This window comes from Aricia agestis, chromosome 20 (assembly GCF_905147365.1).
Source record: "Aricia agestis chromosome 20, ilAriAges1.1, whole genome shotgun sequence".
Lineage (NCBI taxonomy): Eukaryota > Metazoa > Arthropoda > Insecta > Lepidoptera > Lycaenidae > Aricia > Aricia agestis.
This window is the reverse complement of record NC_056425.1, coordinates 11,234,259-11,247,748: the sequence shown is the minus strand read 5'-3', so window position 1 is coordinate 11,247,748 and position 13,490 is coordinate 11,234,259. Positions and strand designations below refer to the sequence as shown.

At 38.3% G+C, this 13,490-nt stretch overlaps 1 protein-coding gene across 1 annotated transcript; it reads right to left on the bottom strand.

Annotated features, from left to right (window-relative positions):
• Positions 1–1,933: 1,933 nt before the first annotated feature.
• LOC121737055 (3-ketoacyl-CoA thiolase, mitochondrial-like) lies at positions 1,934–11,644 on the bottom strand. The gene is made up of 8 exons (XM_042128595.1): positions 11,391–11,644; positions 9,529–9,695; positions 8,884–9,015; positions 8,451–8,715; positions 7,803–7,978; positions 4,185–4,379; positions 3,653–3,807; positions 1,934–2,433 (listed from the first exon to the last, which is right to left on the bottom strand). The coding sequence occupies exons 1-8, from the start codon at positions 11,407–11,409 to the stop codon at positions 2,352–2,354; spliced, it is 1,191 nt and encodes a 396-aa protein (XP_041984529.1). The 5' UTR covers positions 11,410–11,644; the 3' UTR covers positions 1,934–2,351.
• Between the last annotated feature and the right edge of the window lie 1,846 nt (positions 11,645–13,490).

Genomic DNA, 13,490 nt, shown 5'->3' with positions numbered 1-13,490 from the left:
AAGTCCACTCGGACGAAGTCGCGGGCAACAGCTAGTATATATATAATATTATTAAACATCATATTCTAACGTATTAAAAACTATAAACAAAAACATACTAATTAATAAGTATGATTAGTTCTATGTTACAATAAAGTAAAAAATAAAACGCCATCTGTTGAATCGTATTAGAACTAAAACGTACATTCCATTGATATATTTCTGGATTTTTTATAATTTTATACATAAAATATGTTTAAGATTTTTGAAATTTTATTTTAATACACATCCAAGACCCAGGAAAATTGAAAACTTTTTGTTCCGCCTGCGGGACTCGAACCCAGGACCCCCGGGATGAGCGCTGGCCACGCGCAATGCGAATTCATTTTCATCGAAATTTTCATGGAAATAAGATATTTTCCCACATCAAAATGTAGCCTATGTCCTTTCTCAGACTCTAGAATAACTGTGTACAAAATTTCGTTGCAATCGGTTCAGTAGTTTTGGCGTGAAAGCAAGACAGACAGACAGACAGACAGATATACTTTCGCATTTATAATATTTGTATGGATTATAATATTATTAAACATCATATTCTAACGTATAAAAAACTATAAACAAAAACATACTAACTAATAAGTATGATTAGTTCTATGTTACAATAAAGTAAAAAATAAAACGCCATCTGTTGAATCGTATTAGAACTAAAATGTACATTCCATTGATATATTTCTGGATTTTTTATAATATTATAAGTACATAAAATATGTTTAAGATTTTTGAAATTTTATTTTAATACACATCCAAGACCCAGGAAAATTGAAAACTTTTTGTTCCGCCTGCGGGACTCGAACCCAGGACCCCCGGGATGAGCGCTGGCCACGCGCAATGCGAATTCATTTTCATCGAAATTTTCATGGAAATAAGATATTTTCCCACATCAAAATGTAGCCTATGTCCTTTCTCAGAATCTAGAATAACTGTATACAAAATTTCATTGCAATCGGTTCAGTAGTTTTGGCGTGAAAGCAAGACAGACAGACAGACAGACAGACAGACAGACAGACAGACAGAGATACTTTCGCATTTATAATATTAGTATGGATAAAAAGTTTTATTTAAATAAAAGTCTGATTACTTATCAATAAATTCTTTCTCTCAAACAAATCTATCCTCTTGCGTCATCCATCAGGGGTCCTCGCAAGATACATCTTGCCCATATAAAATTTAGGTCTTGCCCCCCCCGCCGTAGCTAGAAGGGGGCATTGGGGGCAATGCCCTACCTTAAAATCATAATGCACTACCTTAAAAATACCAAAACCCAAGAAAATCAATCAATTATGATTTTTTTTTTATTTCAGCCCTACCTGTAACCAATGCTGCCCTACCTTAAATGTGACTCTAGCTACAACCCTGCTTGCCCCGCCACTATTTATTGTAGTATGGAAATATGCATAGACTTAATATATATGGAAATATGGATCCTACTCATTAAATCCTAGCCTTTTTAAATTTTTTAGGTTCAAAACCTCAAACGTAGTTTTTAGTTGTTGACTGTCAAGAACAGCGACCACATAGCATCGTCAAGAAGTATTATGCCCATATTAAAAAGCATAGACTTATACTGTTTCTGTTAAAAAGTATGTCAGTTTCATCAACTGCGAAGTTTCGACAACAAATAAATAAAACGAAAAGATGTAACCAATAATGTTTTTATTTATGTTTTTATTTCAGTACCCACATAATCTTATATTAAAAATATACAATTTTACAATCATAATATTCTTTTAACAAGACAATATTCTCAAAATATAACTGCATTTACGTCATAAATAATATAAATATTAATATCTTTTTAATTACATGATTATTTCCTTAAAAATATATAAATATAGTAATTAACAGTACGTACACGATGTAAAAAATCTTATTAGTATAATTAGTAAAGAATTATTGTAGACTACGTATAAAATATTTAAAATTACCCATTTTGAATGCAAAAACAGGTAATAATAGAAAATAGTTTCTGTCACATTATATCATTCATTTTCATCATGTAAAAATCCTAATAATTAATTACTGTACCTACATAATATTATATTTTTCAAAATAGTGTGCGGCAGTAATATTGTGATATCAATGATTTGTTTAAGACCTAGGTTAGGTTATGACTAAGGTCTTAGACGGACTAAAAGTTGGTCGCTGTTAAGCATTAGTGTCCTAACCCACAATTTTTTTGTTGTTAAATTTTTAATGCAGTCTTGTTCTAAATCATGTGAAGATCATAGCTGCATCCATAACTCAATACGAATTTTTTATGGGTCAGTACACAAATGCTTAATAGCGTCCAGTTATAAGGTGTTAGATTTGATTTAGACGGCCTCCAACATGACAGCAATACCCTGTCCCCCTCCGATGCAAGCTGATCCGATAGCTCGCTTCAAACCGCGACGTCTGTGAAAAAAAGTAAGTATGAAGTTGAATAACTTGACGATAAATAAAATATTTGTGGTAGGTAAGGACTAAGGATTGTGGAAAAATAATCTATTAATCCCGTGAGGGCCTAAGTGGCAAATAAACCAAGGCGTTCAAGTTCTGCTTAATTTTTGACCGATAAATATGAATCATAGAAAAGCAACGCGGCGTGGGCGCGTGGGCGAAACCCGCTGCGTGAGTTCTTAGCCTTCCAACAGTAAAATTGAGACTTAGGGCCTGTTTCACTACTTTCTGATAATGTGCCGAATAGGCTCTTCATGACTTTTTTGACAGATTCTCCCATACTTTATCTGTCAAGTTAAGACCCAGTTTCATCAAGCAATGTTAAATAAATAATGGCTTGTTAAATAAGTTAACGGCCTGTTAGAGCTATCGAGCGTTCCACCATACGCTAACGTCATGTCAAATCGCCTAACACGGTGTTAAATTTTAATTCCTGATGGGGAGGTCCGTTAAATATATAACAGGCCGTTATAATAGTCAAAACAACAACTGTCAAAGACAATATCCAATATTAATAAAATAATCTGTTTTGACTTTTGAGTGTTTCCGCCATGTTTCGCCACATCCTTACATATTATTTATTATTTTTCATGTTATGCATAATTATTTATTTTCATTTTGTCAAAAATTCAGCTCTTGGATTTTCCTTGACATTGCAAATACACTGACTTGTATCAAAATTACCAAACCGAAATAAGTAAATAAAAGTTTGTGTCATGATTCATGTTTTCAGCTTTGACAGATCATAATTATTAACCTGGTAAATTAAAAAGAACTATTGTAGTGTAACAAATGTATGCGATCAGTGATATTTTAATTTGGTCGCATTATCTACCGGATGACGTATTATACGAATACGATGAAAATGACACATTGCAGCCAACATGTCGTATTAAACTTGTACATTGCAATTTCATCGCCTTATAACAAGAACGAACGAATTGATAGTTTTTCACTAGTTGTTCACTTAACATTGCATTTACTAATCCACTGTTAAATTTTTACTGTGGGACATAAGTATTTTAACAGTTTGTTTAATTTTCCAAGGTCCGTTAAGTAATGCCTTGTTAGGATTTAACAAACAGAGGTTTGTGAAATTGGGTCTAAGAGGTGGATAGCCTATTCGGCACTTATGAGGAAATGGTGAAAAAGGCCCTTAATTTCCTAGTTATACCTGAGCTCGTGAGCCAAGTGTGCGGTGATGCGCGCTCCGGAGGCGCCGAGCGGGTGGCCAATGGCGGTGGCACCACCGTTCACGTTCAGTTTCTCCATGTCCAGGTTGAGAGCCTTTGCGCAAGCGAGGGTCTGGGCGCAGAATGCCTCGTTGATCTGGGATTAAATAAATAAACGTTTAGTCAAAGTGACGTTGACCCTTTAACGGTATTAGGTAGAGAATAACCCAAAACGAATCTAATCGGCCGAAAGATGTGGATAGATCAGGCCGAAGCGATATCTAGTAATTTCAGATGTTTTTTTTTTTTCTACAAAGGAATAATTTTGAATTTATCTGTTTAACTCACCGAAAGATTGAAATCTGAATACATCATGTATGCATATTGCATACAAACTGCGCACTTTTATGCAGATGGCTGGCTTATGGTTTTTGGTCGATTTAATAAATATTACTCGTTGTCTGTTCAGCTTCACATACCCTTCCAAAGACGACCCACATAATATCACTCCATTTGCCAATCTCCGATACATACCTCAATAAGATCAATATCGTTCAGCGTCATGTTGGTGGCCTTCAGCAGGTTCTCGATAGCCGGCACGGGGCCGATACCCATGATGCTGGGGTCGACGCCCACGTAGGCCCAGCCCACCAGCCGGGCGAGGGGCTTCAGATTCTTAGCCGCCTCTTCGCTCGCCAGGATGAGCGCTCCAGCGCCGTCGCTGATGCCCTAAATTAAAAGATAATATAAAATATCTATGGACGCTTCACATCACGTCAATCTGGCCCCGTGCTAAGTATGGAGTACCTGAAGAACTTGTGTTACAGGAACAGAAATTATTTAACTAGATGTCGCCCGCAACTCCGTTGCGCCTAAATTCGTTTATCGCGCGGGAACCGTAGCTACGTTTTTGAACTGAAAACTTCTTAAGTCACAGTTGAGTCCACACCGCCCTTTTTTCCATACAAACGTTGTCCCCTGTTTCCTCCCTGGATAATGCTAGTAGAGTTATAATTTTTTTCCTGAATAATACTTATACAATGTCCCTATGTTTTCTTTTTGCATAATTTAATTATTAAATAAGTTATGAACGTTCAAAAACCCGAAAAAATGGCCAGATTTTCCGCTGTGTTCAAACGTCCAGAAAACAGATTTGGCTAAATTATACAAAAAAAAATTAAGCATAGGAACACAGCTCAAGCCTTTCTTAAATCTTTAATGAAAAATGTACTTAAATCGGTTAAGTTTTGGAGAAGGAATCAGGGGACAACGAATAGTTGATTTTCTGGATTTTCTGCAGTTGTCTCTATCGCGTTCTGCGGTATAGGCTTGAGGTAAGGGAGACAGCTATAGATATTACACGTACTTTTTTTCATTTCTATAGCCCCTCTTAAGTGCTCAACGCCGCTTATATTAAGAGGATACACTCTTAAGCGGCGTTGAGCACTTTTGTGGGATGGGTAAAAACTGTGAAACTCGCGTCAGATTCTCGTGCTGATCGAAAAACCGTAAGACGGTTGGAGAGTAGTGTTGTAACATCGAACAATCGATTGTTTTTTTTTCGATTGTCAATATTTTTTAATCGATTGTAAGGGTTTCGATAAAATCGATTTTCATTAAAAATGGGTTAAAAATTTAATCGATTGCAGGGGTTTCGATTAATTAAAAAAATCGATTTTTTAAAAATCGATTTTCATAAAAAATGGGTTAAAAAATTCACAACGTTAATAATCAAGTTTTCACTTCTGCCGGCACTCCCGTCTTTTTTTTTTAAATAAAATTCCTATGTCCTTTCCCGGGATTCAAAGTATCTCTAATCTCTATACAATATTTTAGGAGTCAAACAGACAGACAATATTTTAAGTATATAATGAATAATATACCCCTCTTCATCGTCCATCATGGATCAATGCCCAATATGAAGAAGGTGCATAATACGGAATTGGAACAGAAAAATAAAATCATTTTATTTTTTATTGCTGGGTCGGGCTGCGGGAACAATATTATTCTTTGCAATTCATTATTCAAGATAAGATTAAGTACTTTTATTCTGCAATAAAATGTACCGATAAAAATATTTACCAGAGTGTCACAACAACTCTATTTAAGAACTACTTACTGATACGCGAGTGAGTAAATAAAATCAATTTTGAGCGACATCTTGAATCGAATAGCCTTTAAAAGTTGTGCATAACTTATAAAGCTGAAGTTTGTTTATTTTAACGCTTTTATCACACTAACTAGCTGTCCCGGTGAACTTCGTGTCATTTAAAAACCTTCCCTGGACTTCTACGAATATTTTAAGACTAAAATTAGTCCAATCCGTTCAGCCGTTCGAGCCGTCGAGTTTTGCGCTTAGCAACACATTTAGCGACTCATTTTTATATTATAGAAGATAACTAAACTAATGTTTTTATGTTATTTGGCAAATACATAGAGTGGAATGTAGATCAAAGGGAAGGCAACATAAGGCGGAACGTTTAGTTTCTCTCAATAAAATGTAACTTTATGCGTTAACTATAATTTAATGCAGTTGCTGTATAATTATTATTAAATTCTATTTAGGACATAATTATACACAAATATTCATCGGCACTGAGGTATAACTACTTGTACAATTATCTATTCTGTGGTATAACTTCATAATAGGTAGGTACTTTATCGTCCATTTGATACGTTATCAGGCCAAAGTACAATGGGATCATAATAATCCACATACCTATTATACTCCCCTGCCAAGCTTATCAACACGTAATGTTATACAACAGCCAAAAATGTAAAACTTTGTCCCCACTATGTTAGAGCCAATTTAAACAATAATCATGATAATTTTTATTTGGATACACAAACATCTTACAAACTTTTTACATGCTTCTCGCAACACAACAATTTTTCGGGATATAAAGTTGCCTTCCAAATTGTTCAAAGCCTTTATTACACACAGATGTCGCTCCTACATTCAAACTAGCAACGTTGAATTGATAAACTCCTGTCAAAAAACTTGTAACTCTTGTCAAGGCTAGAAAGCCTTGAATGCCAATTGCTGAGGAGTGAGGTTTTGGACTTGGAATGCTTATTGCTGAGGTATACCGATGCTGCGAAATGAAGGGGTCGAAAAGCATCACACTTTGGCATTGTGCGCCACTGATTCTAAGCTATGCAAGACGCCTCCGTGGTCTAGTGGTATAAAGCGCGTCTCTTGACTCGGAAGTCGTGGGTTCGATTACCGCGTTGGAAGCATGTTATTTCCAAGACTAAGATGATCCATGTGTCGGATGGGCATGTAAAAAGTCGGTCCTGTGCCTGATCGCACGCCGGTCGTGTCGGTCTTCCGTCCCACTGGGTTATGAGAGTAAAGGAATAGAGAGTGCTCTTGTGTACTGCGCACACACTTGGGCACTATAAAATTACTCCTGCGTAGCTGGCCTGGTTTCAATGAAACCGGCCACCGCCACCGAAACCGGTGTGGGAGCTAATATTATTATTATTATATGCTATGCAATCAGATAACAGCGTATAGTGTAATCTCTCAATAAAGGTGAGACTGCACTAATTGCGACACTACACGGCAACAATGCGTCACGACCCAGATATCTCTCTCTCAGTCGTCAGCCTGCCTAGCATACGCCAACGAGATATCTCACTCTCGATTAAAAACTACTCGTCTCATAATGTCAAAATCTCGACATTTTCTCGACAAAACTCTATAAAATGTGTTATTTCGATGATAGATCTACGCGAAAAATGTTTGTCATGCTAGGGTCAATAGAGATGAAGAGATAAACCAGTTAACATCTAGAAAACATGTAGAGTGAGATATCTCGTTGGCGTATGCTAGGCAGGCAGGTCTCGCCCTAAGGACCATGCTACACGATGCGGTGCGGCGGCGGTACAGCGCCTGACCGGTGCCGCTCCGGTGTCCTACATATAAAAACGGATGGTATGGCACACGGCGCGTCCGGTGCGCTCCGGCGCTGCACCGCACGCGCACCGGAATCGAGGTGAGGCGGGGCCGCAGGGAGCTCGAGTCCGTCGCTGCTACAGTACTGCAGTGTGGCCGGCGGTCCGGTGAGACGGACACCGGAGCGGTGCCGCACCGCGTCGTGTGAGCATGGCCGTTAGAGAGTAAATCTTTAGAACTTTATAACTCACCGAGGCAGTACCAGCAGTGACCAGTCCATTCTTCTGGAACACCGGTGGGAGTTTCTGCAGGCCCTCGAGGGTGGTCTGCGGGCGAGGGTGCTCGTCCATGTCCACCTTCACCTCCTTCCGCTTGACCGTGATGGTCACAGGTTCGACCTCCGACTTGAAGACACCGGCGTCTTGCGCTGGAAGCAGTTGCCGGTTGAAGGAATTTGTTACATTGGGGTATTGTGGTGCATTTTTAAGAGCTATTCGGACAGTCAGCCCGACCAAGCTTAATTTTTTTTTAGAACTTTCAGATAATTTACTCCTCGGCAGATGTCGGACCTAAGTATTTTGGTCGCGTTAATTCAAACCCATCCGACCGATCACAGACAGTTAACATTGAATTGACATTTAAGCCGACCAAACGACGTAGGTCCGTCAACTGCTTAGGAATCAATTTCCTCGATGGTAGGTACATAAAATTCAGTTTAGAACTAGTTATTTAATCGCATCGTTGGAAAGTAAACTGACTAGAAAACGATGACTTCTTTCTCTCAATGACTTTAAAATTGTCTAAAGTAAATAGGTATTGTGCGCGGCTTATACTTGCGCGCGGTCTACTACTTTACTTATCTTTAAGAAGACTTAGGGTTTTTAAACTTAACAACTCACCAGCCTTCCACCTCTGTTGGGACCTCAGCGCGAACTTATCGACTTCGTCCTTGGTGACGCCGTATTTTGCTCCGAGTTTCTCGGCCGTCATGCCCATGGGAAGACTACAGTAGGTGTCGGTAAGACCGCTCCATAGCGTGTCCTCTAACTGGTAGCTGGTGCCGAGTGTTGTACCGAATCTGATGTTCCTCACGGCGAAAGGAGCTTGAGACATGTTTTCCACACCACCGGCTAGGGAAATTTTTGCTGATCCCAATGCGATATCCTAAGAAGAGGTAAACCCAGCTCTTGTGAATAATTCCTTCTCATTCTATACCACTGCTTTTGGAGAGATAGATGAGGTAGTTCCACCTCAAACATTTTAAAGGTGGTAAGATACTTAATTAAGCAGTTTACATATTATTGTGCATACAGTAACAAGTTCAAAATGTACCTGAGCGCTGTTCACAACTGCCTGGAATCCAGAGCCACATAGCCTGTTGACTCCAAGAGCGGGTTTCTCTTGTGGGATCCCCACTTTGAGAGCTGCATGTCGGGGGCAGTAGGCACCATCAGTTGACGACACCTATAAATATCACATTATTCTTTGAAATTTGGCCAAGCATTTGTTTGCTTTATCTTCCCATTAATTTTATAAACTAATATATAGGAGTAAACTAATATAATAATTATATTTTGTCTCTGTCTTTAAAGCCACTTTTGTATTACAGGCAAACAAAAAAGTGTAGTCTTTTTATGAGGATTAAGGCAGTCCTGGATTTATAAATTGGCAATATAGGCTGCATCCTGGGGCAGATTTTGTACATGGGGTGGTGGAAACTAACGGCCATTTCCAATATTTGATCTATTTCTGGTTTGGCCCTACTAGAGATAGGAATAGCTCACAATTGACATAAAATATATGTCTTTAATGTCTAATGTGAGCTATTCCTATCTCTAGTAGGGCAAAACCAGAGATAGATCAAATATTGGGAATGGCCATAAGTGGCCTACTCTCATTAAAAATATAAATCCAGAACTGGACGAAGGGCATCTATTCTACAATAAAGTAAGTTAAAAAAATACTAAATATACTTACAGGCATAACCTGTCCAATGACAACAGAGTCAATTTCGGTAGGGGAAACTCCTGCCTCCTTGATTGCTGCATTTGCAGCTATCGCCTGAAGTTCACTGGCAGAGGTGTTGCGGAACACACCACCGAATGTGCCAAAAGGTGTGCGCTTGGCACCCACAATGAAAATACCTACAAAAAAGTAAAACAGACTGACATTAGGGACCTAAGTTATATGCTACTTAAAACTTACTATGACATAATAACATCACCTGCTATTACAACAATTATTATTATTGTATAAATAAATTCAGACAATTTCTTAGTTTAAAAAATATTTCTGTGCATTGCACTCTAATTATTCGAAATTAAATAATTATGACATTTTTATGAAATAAATATACCTACATAATACATAATAATTAGTACTGATTTAATTTGCATAGTCTTCAATCTTAATTATTCTTATTGCTATATGTAAATTGTTAACTAATTTAGTATTTTTTATTTAAATTTTGTGTTAAAAATTTAATTAAAATTACAGTGCTCCCAAAGTGATAATGAGCATAGACATTTTCAGCAAAGATCAATTTTCCCGAGCGTCGGAAGACAACGCCACAAAACCTTTTATTGCACATGTCCAAATCATGTCATGCCATGGAAATGTCTAGTTTTACTGTTTAGTACTTGACCATAGCCAAATATAAGCAACTTGTTGGGGGCGTTGCCATGTACTTTGTACATGGCATGACATGATTTGGACATGCGTGTGGCGGTACCCACAATTCGCCTAACATTCCTGCATCGCGCTATCGAAGTTTCGGAGATCGGCAAGTTATATACAACGTCTGAGATGACGTCAGTGGGCTTCGACCTGACCGAGCATGCTATCTCGCCCGGTCGGAAGATCTTCCTTTTCGGCCGCCACGAACAACGTTAAATTGGTGACCACCGACAAGAACACGCATCCTTCTGGACATCAATCATCATCAACACTCCCCGCCCATCCGCACCACGTCAGTAGACATCAAGCATAACCGGGTCGCCTCGACCATAAGCCGCGTTAGGCTTCCGCGCTGGTCGAACCTGTGTCTGGCTTGAATGGGGCAGCCATAGGCTACAACGACCGGTCAACAAGCAGAGCTCGGAGTCCCTCTCCTGGTCATTGAACGCCTAGCTTCGGCCCACACCTGACAACACAAGCGCATTGAAGAATACCACAGGTCTTCGGGGGGGGGGAGTGATGTGGCGGTACCCACAATTCGCCTAACATTCCTGCATCGCGCTATCGAAGTTTCGGAGAACGGCAAGATATATACAACGTCTGAGATGACGTCAGTGGGCTTCGGCCTGACCGAGCATGCTATCTCTGTCGGTCGGAAGATCTTCCTTTTCGGCCGCCACTAACAATGTTAAATGCGCAATAATAGGTTTTGTGGTGCATGCTCCAAAAATTGAGACAATTGACGGACCTTTGAACAAGGTGCAAAATGCAAAAGCATTATTTGGGGCTCTTATGTTTCATAGATTCGGGTGTTTCTGTGATTACAACAATTAGCGAAGATACAATATGTCATGTATAGAATCTATTAACCCAAATGATGTACTTACCCAAAACTAAAATAGTTTGCATGGTATAATATAAAGTTAACCTGTATGTACACAAAGTCACAATACTTACAAAGTTTTTAGTGGTTGTAGTTTTGGACAAGTTTTAAGACATGATAGAAAGTGGGTAGGAAATTCCACTGTGCGTTATTTATTTCATAAAATATTTTATAAGCCAAAAAGCCAACAGCAATAAATGGAAATTGGAATTTGAACCCTAGACCAAATATACACTAACTAGTTATAATCACGTTATTATAATTTAAGGATATAACGTACCTTTTACTGCAGCAGACATTCTGTTTACTGTTATTTAAATATTTAAGAAACTTTAAGGTATGGTAACAACTTAAACTGAGTCTGGTTTAACTTTACACACGTACGATTATTTACTGTATAAAGTAAAGACTGCGGTGTGAGGCAAAACTCGGCAGACGGCAACAAAGTTTCGCAGGCTACAAGAACTCAACGTAAAAATAAGAAAGCGTGAACTTTGGAATTAGGTACCTACAAATTCAACAAGATAGGTACCGGATGACAGTACGATGACAGTCAACAGCTGATGACAATTGACAGCTGTTATCAGCATTGTCAAAAGGTTTTTCTTCTTATTATGGCGCTCAGCTTTTTAACCATGGCCAGTGTCAAGTAAAATGTGGCGGGAGAAAAAAAACGTAAAATGTTTACAAAATATAAAGTCGTTTTTCCAGATTATTGTCAAATCGAAGGTCTATACTCCACTCAGGCTAACTTGTCGCTAGCGGTCATTGACTCCCTGTCAAAAACTTGTCATTTTCCATATAAAACCACGATTGACAATATCTGACACTTCATTGTCAATCGCCGTTTATATGGAAAATGACAAGTTTTTGACAGGGTGTATAGTTAAAAATCTAAAAAAGTAAAGTCAACGAGTCGAGTCAGTTGTTTTAGTAAAGTGGTAGACCCTTTACTAAAACTTTCGATGCGAGTTTTGGAGGGAACACAAAATGGAACGTTTCCTGAAGTTGTATCACTCGCCCACACTTGTGCACGACATTGAATATTTAATGGTTAATATTCTATCAACATTACAAAACCGAAATAACACAATTGAGAATGTTCCCTAATTTTGATTATTAGCAGTCCACATTATCTGTCAAAAATAAAGAATATTAGTGAAAGAATTACTTGGATACGTTAATTAGTTTCCGATTTATATGCAAAACAAGTTGTAACTGTGCGACGCGGGCGCCTGGTAACGGTGTGACGTCATATCCAAATTCCGCCACGCGGGCCCCATACAATAAACGTGATTTTTTGCTTTATCTCAATAACGGCAACAGGTAGGCACTTGAAATTTTCATCATTTAATAATTAATATTATAATAAAATAATAAAATTAAGGGGGCTCCCATACAAAAAACACAATTTTTGGCCTATTTTGCTCTATAACGGTATGTGTATTCATGAGCGAGTCCTATTAGTAAAAAAATACAAATAAATAATCGGCCAAGTGCGAGTCGGACTCGCGCACGAAGAGTTCCGTACCACCACAGTGATTTTTGTATGGGAAGCCCCCTTAAATTTTTATTTTATTTTAATATAATTATTAAATAATAAAGTACACATAATATAATTAAGGCCTTGGTGAATAGTGAAAATTCCAAGTGCCTACCTGTTGCCGTTATTGATAAAGAGCAAAAAAAAGCTAAAAAATTTTTTTTAAGAAATAGAAGGCAAACGAGCAAACAGGTCACTTAATGGAAAGCAACTTCCATCGCCCATAGACACTCGCAGCATCAGAAGAGCTGCAGGTGCGTTGCCGGCCTTTTAAGAGGGAATAGGGTAATAGGGGAGGGTAGGGATGGGAAGGGAAGGGAATATGGTAGGGGATTGGGCCTCCGGCAAACTCACTAACTCGGCGAAACACAGCGCAAGCGCTGTTTCACGGCGGTTTTCTGTGAGAACGTGGTATTTTTCCAGTCGAGCCGGCCCATTCGTGCCGAGGCATAGCTCTCCCACGTATATCCTACTTAATATTATATAGGCGAAAGTTGGTTTGGATCTATAGATGTATGGATGTGTGGATGTATGGATGTTTGTTACTGTTTCATGCATAAACTACTGAACGGATTTTAATGAAACTTTACAATAATATAGCTTATACACATACCTGGGCACCGTTAATCAAAAAGTTAACTTCGTTAATCGTTAATCCATTAACAAAAATGTTAGCTTCGTTAAACGTTAAAGCGTTACATTTCGAACGAATTAACGCAAGTTAACGTTAATCGTTAATCCGTTAATATGTGTAACATGGCCTTGTTGTAACTTATATCATTGCGTTAGTGTACATACAAGACCTGTTGGTTTAAGGTTTTGGAAGTTAACATGTTA

Coding starts and splice junctions, on each gene's coding strand:
- LOC121737055 (XM_042128595.1), bottom strand. Junction 8,716..8,883: donor CAGTTGTGAACAGCGCTCAG/GTACATTTTGAA, acceptor ACCTCTTCTTAG/GATATCGCATTGGGATCAGC. Junction 2,434..3,652: donor CACTTGGCTCACGAGCTCAG/GTATAACTAGGA, acceptor TTTTTTTCACAG/ACGTCGCGGTTTGAAGCGAG.